Source organism: Saccopteryx bilineata, chromosome 2 (assembly GCF_036850765.1).
Source record: "Saccopteryx bilineata isolate mSacBil1 chromosome 2, mSacBil1_pri_phased_curated, whole genome shotgun sequence".
In the NCBI taxonomy this organism is placed as follows: domain Eukaryota; kingdom Metazoa; phylum Chordata; class Mammalia; order Chiroptera; family Emballonuridae; genus Saccopteryx; species Saccopteryx bilineata.
In genome coordinates this window covers 95923940-95936198 of record NC_089491.1, presented here as the reverse complement: position 1 = coordinate 95936198, position 12259 = coordinate 95923940, and the positions used below count along the sequence as shown (strand labels likewise).

Below are 12259 nucleotides of genomic sequence, written 5' to 3'. Positions count from 1 at the left end.
CAGTCTACCATGTCTTGCAAATTTCAAGGGATGCTGATTAAATTTTCCAAGTGATCCTCCTGAAGATGCTTGTGCTTCTCTTAAGGTGTGGGACCTGGCATTTCAGTAGCTCCTTTAAAAACATATATTTCTCTTCATCTAATCTCCTGTCCCCATCCTCTACTCCCTCCCATTCAACCCTTTTGTCTCCTCAATGTAGTCATAAAATCTGTTAATGATTTCCTTTGAAAATCTTATATGGAAGACCATCTTACATTTAAATTTGAGGTTTGTTATCTTAGGGCTTAAATTGAACGTCTAAAAACATTTTTATTTTTACAGAGACAGAAAGAGTCAGAGAGAGGGATAGACAGGGACAGACAGACAGGAACAGAGAGATGAGAAGCATCAATCATCAGTTTTTCATTGTGACATCTTAGTTGTTCATTGATTGCTTTCTCATATGTGCCTTGACCGTGGGCCTTCAGCAGACTAAGTAACCCCTTGCTCAAGCCAGCGACCTTGGGTCCAAACTGGTGAGCTTTTGCTCAAACCAGATGAGCCTGCGCTCAAGCTGGCGACCTCGGGGTCTCGAACCTGGGTCGTTGGCATCCCAGTCCGATGTTCTATCCACTGCGCCACTGCCTGGTCAGGCTAAAAACATTTTTTTAAAACTGTTATATATTTATTTTCTAATTTCAATTATAATTTTTTCTGACCCATAAGTTATTTAGAGGTATTTTTACATATCCAAATATATCGTCTTTTAAAAATATATTAAAAATATTGATTTCTAATTGATGGGATCAGAGGAAATGATCTAGGTGAAGCAGATTGCTGGAAAGCTCTTGAGACTTGCTTTATCAAATAATTCATGGTCAATTTTTATTAATGTCCCCTAAGTGTCTGTGAAAATATTTATTTTCTAACAATAGGATGGAGTTTTCTATATATGTTCATTAGATCAAGACTGTGAATTGTGTGGGTCGATTCTATGTTTCTTTTAAATCTGACAACTACTGCAATGAGTATTAAAGATTCCAACCATGTTTATGAACTTATAAGGATTTTCTTTATTATTTTTCCATTGTATCCTTTTGATTTACTTTTAACCTTGCCTTTACTTTTTTAGGTGTATCTCTTCTCAGAGACATACAGCTGTATTTAGTTTTTATCCAATCTGAGAAAACCTTTTACCAGGAAAATTAATCTGTTTAATACATTTATCGCTTTTGTGCAAATATATAATTTTTACTACTTTTGCTTTCTAGAATCATGCTTTTATTTTTCTCCTTTCCTGTCTTGTAGTGAATTGATTAAATGTTCTTCACTATCCCCTTTTTTTATTAAGAACTTACACTTTTCAGGTTTCTTATATCAAATGTGAGTCTCAGTTCTATCTTGGCACCTTATGAGAGCTTAAGACCATGTCCTCTGTTCCCACAAGATTATTAATCTTAGACCTTTTGATAACTGAGATAGGCAAATGCTTCCAGGACAGCAGTGACATAAGTGCCAGGTTAGTAATTTAGTATTTATTCATCTCCCTCCTTATGTTTGGCCTCTGAGTATTTTACATACTTTTTTGCATTTTGAGTATTCTCCAGAAGTTCTTGGTGTTTTGTCGGAGGATTTACAATTATTATCTGATGTGAGATACGATACAGTATATGAAATAGAATTACATATTTTAATTTTTCAAATCCAAAAATACCATCTGTGAAATATTTTTGTATATCTATCATATTAGAATGAGAATCAACTCATGTTCTAGTTCTCATTTTGAGACTTGGATAAATCACCTAATAGTTCCCAAACTATTTTATTATCTCTAAATTAGAGCACTGGGTCAATGAGTCTGAAGTATAAACAGCATTGGTAAAGGTTCAAGATGTGCCTAACCAGGCAGTGGTGCAGTGGATAGAGCACTGGATTGGAAGGCAGAGCCCCAAGGTCGCTGGCTTGAGCGTGGGATCACAGACACGAGCCCAAGGGCACTGGCTTGAGCAAGGGGTCACTCGCTCTGCTGTAGCCTCCCCCCACAAGGCACATATAAGAAAACAATCAATGAGCAACTAAAATGCCGCAATGAAGAATTGATGCTTCTCATCTCTCTTCCTTCCTGTCTGTCCTACCTGTCCCTTTCTCTCTCTGTCTCTGTCAAAAAATAAAAAGGTTCAAGATGTAATAGTATTCATTATATTCCTAACCCTATCCTACTATTGACCTTGTATTTTTCACTATAGCTGGCTCAAGCCTCAAATTGTCCTTTTGTTGACCCGAGTTAAAAAAAATAACATCAAATTTACCATTCTTAATCCATTTTTAAGTGTACTCCTCAGTAATGTGAAGTATGTTCATTGTTGTACAACCTTGACTTTTAAACTTTAAGGCTTAGATTACTTATTAGTAAAGAAGGACACTTCTATTTTGACCATTTCGACCTTGTCCGTACTCATCTCTTCTTCCTTATTCCTTTCCTTCCCTATGCTATCATCGTTTTTTTTCTTTTTATAGCTTTAATAAACTTAATTTTGCTAATGTTTTTGCATGTGATTTAGTTATTCAACATTATTTATACCAACTTCTGGAATTCCTGAATATTTTGCGAGACTTCCAAATTTGTTCTGCAGTGATTAGCATCGTAGTGTTGGATGTCAACATCACACCTAGACAAGGATGTCCTTGCTATGGGCTCAGGCTAGAGCTACTGTTAAGTGGTGGGAGGGGAGGAGGAATGTTTGAGAATGTCTAATTTTGAAGTATCTAATTCACTAAAACATTATTATGTCATGATTATATCTGCTTCTCTATAAATCATAACCATGGTGTTGATGTTAAATGATAAATATTCAGGAAATGAGGTCTCCTCTTCTTTTGTAAGTCAAAACAGCATTCCTTCCATTAGATGACCTCTTTCATTTAAATCAAAAGTTATTTCTAAACTTGTCTTACATCTTCTATTTAGAGGTCACCTTTTTAAGGATTAAGATAATAAATTAGTGGACCTCTGGAAGAATAAGACAATATTACACAACTAGTCATTTCAGTGGGAGGGAAAAACCAAACTTCTCTGGTAGTTGTAGGAAAAAAGTAAATTTGATTGAAATTTCCATTTGCCATTGATTTTAGAGACAATGTGAAAAGAGTTTAAGTAAAACAGATATAGTTCATCAATTCCAAGAAGCAGATTTTTTCCCCACATTAAAAAATTTCCAATATTAGGGACACATTAAAATCAAGAGTTATAATTATAATCAGCAGGGTTTTTTTTTTTACTCTTTAAAGATGTACCTAAATAATACTCCTCATAATCCATGGTGTTTCAAATTAGAATCCAGTCCAAAATTCAAAACTATGTAATAATGTAGTATCAACTATATTATTAAACTGAAGCAATGGCTATGCAGAATTAAACTTTCAAGTGGATGTATTCCATTGATAACAATAGCAATACATGTATTCCTTACTATGACCAGGTACTATTTGAGGTGTTTTACTTATTTAATTCTCACAATAACCTTTTTTTAATTGATTTTAATTTATTGTGTTTACATAGATTCTAGTGTTGACAATAACTCTTTTTAGGTTGATTATTATTAGCCTCTTTTCTGTCATGGGTGAGAACCCTGAAGCAGTAAGGCTAAATGACAATCTCTTAATGACGTGTAAAAGTCAACACCTTACATATAATTAGTGGATGAGTTAGATGTTTCTGTTAAATACAAAGTTTTTATTTGCTGAAAAATAGAATTTTATGAAAGCATACTGATAATTTTTAGTATTTATCAAAGAATGGATATCTTTTTGCAGGGCAAAGAGCCAAGTAGTTTTCCTCATTAAGGCCCTGTGGTAGGCAGAATATAACTCCTCCTCCCCTCAAAAAAGATGCTCACATCCTAATCCAGTGATTCTCAAAGTGTATGCCAGGGCATACTGGTGCACCCTAGAAGATTTCCAGGTCACCCTATGGTATTCCAGAGAAATATGTGCCTGTTGGGGAACAAAAACCAATAGGGGTTTTGGAGTTTAGATTTTGGGGGGACAGAGGTCTGGGGAATTGGCTGTAAGCTGAGAGTCTGCCCCACCCCCCACCTCACTTGCCTGATTAGGTTGCAAAAGGCTGTTAAACTGTGGTGCTGGATTGTTTACATTACCCCCCATGTTCCCCAGAAAGACTGGAGGCAAATTTCTTCTATCCTTTGTTTGGTGTAAAGTTAAGATGATATGTATAGTGGGGGTTTTCTGCACTTGGTAAAATTCTTGGGTTGCTTTGGAAATATAAAAGATCTCCTTGATTTGCTAATGGCCCATTTTGCCCTATAAATAAAGCAAGATGCAGTTTTTGGGCACACTTTGTTCTTGCCAGCAGCAATTACAGGGCCCTACCGACCCTGTATTTTCTTAATTCCACGTATTTTTTTAAATCCATACTGTTCCCACTCAGGACCTGGAATTATTAGCTGTGCTAGTTTGCGGCATGTGCCTAGATATAAAAATAAATATAGTTACTCTATTATACCATTTTATTACAGAAATACCACTCTTTTTGTTAACACATCATTATTATATTTATTATTAACACATCATTTTATTATTTTTAGATAAATACACCCAAATAAAATTGATAGATTTCTCAAAAAGAAGCATGCTATTGAAGAATCAATATAAGTGAGCAAAAGTTAAGTGTAAATAAAATAGGACTTGAAGGCTGCCGGGCAGAATTTAGTTCATAGCATTTTCCATCACTTAACACTGAACAATACGATTGGATTAGAAACCCATTCATGGAAGCTTCAAGTGATTTTGGTTTAACATTAACAGAAGAAGAACTGGCAGCTATATCCACTGATCGTGGATTGATGATTAAACATAAGGAATTGTCTCTTAAAGGCTTTTGGATTTCTATAAAAGCAGAATATGTGGCAATATCTAAAAAAAGCTTTGAACATTTTACTACAATATTCAACATCCTATTAATGTGAATTAGGATTTTCTACCCTCAACACAATTAAGAGAAAAAAGAGAGGAATTCTTCAATGTATTGATGATGAAATGAGAGTTTGCCTTTCAAATATATGCCCAAACATTGAAGAAAATGCTAGGACACATCAGGCTCATATTTCTCATAAACATAAGAATGAAAAACCTTAACACATTCGCACCGGGACCTGCCAAAATTTACTAAATCTTACTAAGAATGTATCTATATATATAAAAAGATAACTTTTTGTCACTTTTTAATTTTTAACCCCTCTTTTTTACAAATTCTAAAAAGCATAACAAAAAATGTAACATAAAAATGTTTTTTGTCAGAATAAATTTAATTTTGTCGTATTTATTTCATTTAATTACCATAAAAGCACGCTTGGACTTTATATATATTTTTTCTTTAATGTTTGACTTATTATAACATATTTCTCAGAAATTTGTATATAATGTGCCTACAATTATTCATAGGATTTTATATGTGCCCCAACTTCAAAAAGTTTGAGAACCACTGTCTAATCTTTGAAGCCCATGAATATTACTTTACATGGCAAGAGACTTTGTTGGTGTGATTAAGGGTGCAGACCTTGAAATGGGAAAATGACCCTGGATTTTTTAGGTGGAGCCCTGAAAATCAAAGAATCCCAGCTGCAATACGAAGTGAGATGCGTTACACCGGGAAGGATCATAAAGAAGCAACATCGCTGGCTTTGATGTCAGAGGAAGGGAGCCATGACCCAAATGGTCTGTACAGGTTTTGAAGCTGGAGAAGGGATTCATCTTTAAAGCCTCCAGAAAAGAAAGTAGCCCAGTGATACTGTGATTTTACCTTAATGAGAACTGTGTAGGACTTCTGACTTACAAAATTGTAAGGTAATAAATCTGTGGTCTCTACAAGATAATATATATACTTGCCTGCTGTTTCTGCCAGCCTCTAAGTTTGCGGTGACTTGTTAACAGACGCCACGGGAAAGTAATACAGGTCCATTCAGGCTAACCTAATGCAATAAAATATCGTACAGTATACAAAAACATTTGAACAAGTGAAGGAACCTCTTTTGTATTAATCTATAAAGTCTGGAACTGTTAGATGTTTAATATCCATTTACCTCCTGAGTGGAGTGGCATGCTGTTCTGAAGATGCTTACGAAAAACAGACTAGCAAAAGTTAAGTTCTGTTGCTTCATTTCAATATAATGTGTTATAGAAACCACTGGTAACTTTAGATACCTACATGCACAATTTTTTTTTTAATTTTCATAGCTTTTTCCTTTGTCTCTATTTATGGCACGTGTTACTGCTTTTCTACTACCATTAAATATTTACGACCTACTGTGAATCGGCCCACAGGACTGCCGTAGCACTCCAGGAGGGAATTGCTCGTCTCCTAAAGGTCCTGGGTTTGCAGCTTGGAGGAAGAAACCAAACACCAAGTATAAACTAGATCGCGGCGGCGACAGCCTGTTGTTGCCAGGATGCCACCCTTCTCACCCACCCTTAAAGGACCACAGCAGGCTCAGGGCCGCAAATTTCCTCCACACTCCCATAGGAACCTTATGATCCAGCACCAAGTCAGCGAGCGCTCCCTACCCTCGCAACATTTTCAACTATCGCGGACTTTTGTGTTAAGGTCCTCTCCCAGGGGAGAAAAGACAGCAAGCGGATTGTTCTGCCCCTGTTAAAAGAGTTCTCGCGAGATCTAGGTGACAGGTCGGAAGCCTGATCTCGCGGGATTTTCCGAGTTAGGGTTGGAAGTGGTGGTGGGCGGTAAAGGAAGGCCAGCCCAAAGAGGGAGGGTGAGGGGGTAGACATGCACGTCGGCTGTCCTCCATTGGCCGTGGAGCCCGAGACGACTAGGTGAGCGTCGTCCTGTCGGCCCTCCACACCTTCCTCCAGCTCTGTCGCTGCCTCGGATGCCACTCTCCTTCCTGTCTGGACCGCACCAGGCTGCACCTGTGCTCCCTCTCGCCCCGTGGCGTCGGGACTAGGAGAGCGATGTACGCAGGGCGGCGGGAGGTGGTGCTGGCCGCGGTCCGCCCGCTGGCCTCCTTTTCGCCGCCCTCCGCCGCTGGTCGGGTGTTAAAAGCGATCAGGCTGCCAGGCCCCTCCCTCTGGCCAGATGGATCCCTCCGCCCGGAAGCCCCGCGGGAAAACCGCCGGCAAAGGTATAAGCTCTGAGCTCGCCTGTCTGCTGACACTTGTCTTTACTGCGCCGAGTTGGACCGGTTCTGGCCATTTTCCTTAGGGTTGAGATTTTACCCTTTGGCTCCTCTGAGTGACAGCTGGAAGTTGTGAACCGCTCCAGTTCTTTGCGATTCAATATTGAGAACCTGGCCTCTGGAGGCATACTGCGCTTGGATCTAGTAACTGGGTCTGAGTTACTTGCTGAACAACTTTGGGCAGTTTTCTCATCTGTAAAATTGAGATACTTGCTGAGTTCTTGTGATTATTAAGTGAGGTAGTATATGCAAAGCACTTATGTGACTCAGCGTCTGGCCCATAGTAAGCGCTCAGTAAGTGTTCGATATTTTTATTCTTTATCCTTGTATGCCCAGTACCTTGTGAATGATAGAGGTTTGTTGTTAAGTAGTCGAAGAAAGGTTGAGATATTTAGTTCCGTTTATAACACAAAGAGCTTAATATACGATGTATTGAGTCAGGGCCTTATATTCCACCTTTGAGGAGTCACCAAGAGGGTTTAAGAAGGATTTGGTTATCTGGCACAAGTCGTCTGGGATGTCTTCTTGCCCCCTATTTAATGGCTTTTCTTATGGAGCAACAAAAGCTTGAGTATTTGTTCTGGTCCCAGCAATATGCTGATTGTTTATCTACATGCTTTTCTTTGATAATGATCGCGATCTCATTAAGTAGATAAAGAATTCAGACCTAAAGTTCAAAGAGGTTGATATAACAAGCCCAAACTCTGAAGGCCAAAAGTGATGACACTATAATCTAGATACCACAAATATCAATACCTAAAAGAAACCTGGCAGGTGAAATAAACGGACGAAACTGCAGAGTGGAGATTGCAGTGACTGGGATGCTCATGTCTCAGTTGAAAGGAGCAGGGTCTACTCAGTTCCTAGGAATTGTTCATTCATTTGTGAGCTGGTACAGCATGGTAGCTTCACATCAGTTAGCTTGGATATCCAGGCTCTGTCACTTTCTAGCCATGTGACCATTGGTAAATTGGTTACCACTAATCTGTTCCACCATTTGTAAAATGGAACTGATAATGTTACTTACATGAAGTAATGAAAGGGTTGTTGTGAGGCTTAAATGAACTACTGCATCTAAAACTCATGCTGGCGCACATAAAGCCTTCAACTGTTAGCTGTATGTAAATATCTGTTAACTGTAAGAGCATTTCAGCTTCAAACATTGTTGTAGGTGCCCAGTGTATAGTGGTAAACTCACAGTAAGTCTTGCTCAAGGAAACTTGTGTTTAAGTTGAGAAGGTAAACAACATATTTAATATTTTCCTCTGAAAATGGAATAAAGCAAGATAAAGGAAGAGTGGCACGGAGTGCTATTTTAGATTGGGTGGTGGGAGAAGACACCTCTGAGTACATGCCATTTAAGCAGGGACCTGAATGAAGTTAAAGAATCAGTCACTTTGGTGTATAGGGAGAGTGTTGGTAGAGGCTCTGAAAGCTCAGGGCCCTGAGGTAGGAGCGAGCTTGCCATGGTGAGGAATAGCCAGGAGGCCAGTCTGGAATACAAGGGAGAGAGTGAGTAGGAAATGAAGTTAAAGAGGAAAGCAGGGTCCAAATCTTATGGATCCTTAAATTCACCCCACCCATTCCCCCTAACCCCATTCAGTCCAACATGGAATACTCCCAATTTATGGTTTGTTTGTTGTTTGTTTTCAAGTGAGAGGAGGGGAGAGAGTGAGACAGACTCCCACATGTACCCAGACCAGGATCCACCTAGCAACCCCCTTCTGGGGCTGATGCTCGAATCAATTGAGCTATCCTCAGTGCCTGAGGCTGACACTCGGACCAATTGAACCACTGGCTCCAAGAGGGGAAGAGAAAGAGGAGAGGGAGAGGAAGAGAAGCAATTGGTTGCTTCTCATGTGTGCCCTGACTGGGGGTTGAAGGTGGGATGTCTGCTTGTCAGGCTGATGCTCTATGTGCTGAGCCAACTGACCAGGGCCAATCTAAGCTATTTATTCTGGATTTTAAATCCAGAGAGACCCTAGCCCTAGTTTAAACTTTTGTTGTTGTTTTTTTTAAGAGAGAGAGGCAGAAAGGGAGAGACATGAGAAGCATCAACTTGTAGTTGTGTCACATTGATTGCTTCTCATACATGCTTTGATGGAAGGTGGGGGCTCAGGCTGAGCCAGTGACCCCTGGCTCAAGCCAGCAACAATGGAGTCATGTCTGGGATCTCATGCTCAAGCCTGCTATCCCGTGCTGAAGCTAGTGAGCCTGCCCTCAAGCCAGCAACCGCAGGGTTTTGAACCTGGGACCTCAGCGTCCCAGGTTGATGCTCTATCCATTGCACTACCACTCGTCAGGTGCTAGCTCAGACTTAACTGGATCTATTTAGTTCTAGAAATTAGCTAAATTCAGGAATAAAATAGATTGTCATAAAATTTGTGTGAAGCGCGTAAGTCTTCTGACCATGCTATACCCTCCAGATGACATTTAGAACCTTTTCTCTTTTATTTTATTTCCTCAATACTTCTTTCTTAGGCCCTGGCCGGTTGGCTCAGTGGTGGAGAATCGGCCTGGCATGCAGAGGTCCCGGGTTCGATTCCCGGCCAGGGCACACAGGAGAGGCGTCCATCTGCTTCTCCACCCCTCCCCCTCTCCTTCCTCTCTGTCTCTCTCTTCCCCTCTCGCAGCCAAGGCTCCATTGGAGCGAGGATGGCCCGGGCGCTGGGGATGGCTCCTCGGCCTCTGCCCCAGGCACTAGAGTGGCTCTGGTCGCAATGGAGCAACACCCCGGAGGGGCAGAGCATCGCCCCCTGGTGGGCAGAGCGTCGCCCCTGGTGGGTGTGCCGGGTGGATCCCGGTCGGGCGCATGCAGGAGTCTGACTGTCTCTCCCCGTTTCTAGCTTCAGAAAAATATATACAAAAAAAAAAGAAAAAATACTTCTTTCTTATAGTACACTGGTCTCTTCTTCCAAAGCACTTATAACAATTTCATGTTTGTAAACTTTTTAGTGTCTGTCTCTCTCAGTAAATATCAAGGATCTGTGAGATCAAGGATGTGTTTGCATTAATAAATCCAGCACACACATGTTTATTGAATGCCTACTGTGTGCTGGTTGTGAGGCTAAAATTTTGAACAATACAGATTTTTTAAAGTTATTCTCTCATGGGAAAGACATAAAAACAAGTAAATATGATAAACATTGTGATATGTGCCATGGAGACAATAAAACAATGGGCTAGAGAATAAAGGGATACTTTATCATAAGTGCTTTAAATAAGTTGATCAGAGACAAAAATCTCTGAGCAGATGATGTAAAAACAGCTGAGAAACAACCTACTTAGCCTGTTTGAATCAAGGGGAAAACTGGCAGATTGATCTGGATAAGTAAGTATGGGCAGATCATACAAGAGCTTATAGACTATAGTAAGGAGTTTGGACTTTATTCTTTGTGGAGTGGATGGTTTTTGAAAGATTTGCTAATAATTTGTATTTTAAAATAATCAATATCGCTGCTATATGGAAAATTTATTTCAGGGGGTAGTGGCAGCAGAGAGAATGGTTAGGAGCCTATAGCAGTAATTTAGGAGAAAGCCAAAGATGATATCCTTTGGGAAAGAAGTCAGCAAACTGTAGTCATAAGCCAAATCTGGCATATTTATTTTTGTAGATAAAGTTTTATTGGAACAGAGCCATGCCCATGTATTTATGTGTCATCTGGCTGCTTTTGTGCTGCAAGGACAAGAGACAGGATAACCTGCAAGATCTAAAACAACAAATAGTTAAAATCTGACTCTACAGAATAGTTTGCCACCAGTTTTTTCAGAGAGTTGTTTCATGGAGGAAAGTAATACACTTTTTAGGTAGAACAAGCAAGATATGGTTCTTGGATAGATTGGATGTAGGGAGTAATATAAAAAGAAGAATAGGCAAACTAAAGGTTTTCTACCTTGAAAAGTTGGTTACATGATGCCATTTTATGAGATTCAGAATGACTGGTTTTCAGCAAGGTTTAATCACTATAATTTTTGACATTGGTTTTTTAAATTTTATACCCATTGTGTGGAATAGTATCTGGTTAATAATTGATGTCATCATAGATGTTGAATAATTATTTATTTTTAGGTCTTTAAAAATTAGAACTCATTTGCTGAGTAGGCAAACATCAACTTGTATTATTATTTATTTATTAATGTCTTTTCATATGAACAACTGTAAATCTACTTTTGCCCACTCTGTATAAAAAAACAATTTAGAAGTAGCAGTTTTGACAATAAGAAGCAGCTAGCCCTGGCCAGTTGGCTCAGCAGTAGAGCGTTGGCCCGGTGTGTGGAAATCCCAGGTTCAATTCCTGGCGAGGGCACACAGGAGAAGATCCCATCTGCTTTTCTACCCGTCCCCTTCTCCTTTCTCTCTATCTCTCTCTTCCCCTCCCGCAGCCAAGGCTCCATTGGAGCAAAGTTGGCCCGGGCACTGAGGATGGCTCCATAGCCTCTGCCTCAGGTGCTAGAAAGGCTCCAGTTGCAACGGAACAACATCCCAGATGGGCAGAGCATTGCCCCTTACTGGGCATGTGGGGTGGATCCTGGTCAGGCACATGCGGGAATCTGTCTCGCCACCTCCCCACTTCTCACTTCAGAAAAATACAAAAAAAAGGGAAAGAAGCAGCAGCTGTCTCTAGCATAAGAAGATGGAATAACTATAAAAAGACAGAAGAATCATAAAAGCATTACTCTCCAGAGGATTTTAGCTTAATCTTTACCAATTTCTATTCACTATTATTCTACCATATTATGAATAATATATATAATGTTAATGAGTCATTATGCATATTTAAATTAGTGGTTCTCAACCAATGGCTGTGCAGTACAATCAGCTTTTGAATTCAACAATAACAACCAAACAAAGTAATAAAACCTATATCCACTGAGTCAGAGTCAACAGAGGTAGTATCTGAGCATATATGGGGAGATTACGACACAACCAGGGTGAGAACCACTGGAAACGAATTTTGAACCCTTTATTCTGCTTTTTGTAGGAGAACATCTGATGATATATTTTTAGGAAAATTTCTGCATATGCTATATGTTTAATTCATCTTGTTTCAGGTATTTGAAAAGAGTATTTA

At 39.5% G+C, this 12259-nt stretch overlaps 1 protein-coding gene across 2 annotated transcripts in view; it reads left to right on the top strand.

Moving 5' to 3' along the window:
- The first annotated feature begins 6721 nt into the window (after nucleotides 1-6721).
- ERCC6L2 (ERCC excision repair 6 like 2) overlaps nucleotides 6722-12259 on the top strand; it is a 134059-nt gene continuing 128521 nt past the window's right edge. For both annotated transcript variants that reach the window (XM_066257417.1, XM_066257416.1), the window contains exon 1: nucleotides 6722-7133. In XM_066257417.1, the coding sequence (XP_066113514.1) occupies nucleotides 7088-7133 (46 nt within the window). In that variant the 5' untranslated portion in view covers nucleotides 6722-7087. The remainder of the gene's footprint in view (nucleotides 7134-12259) is intronic.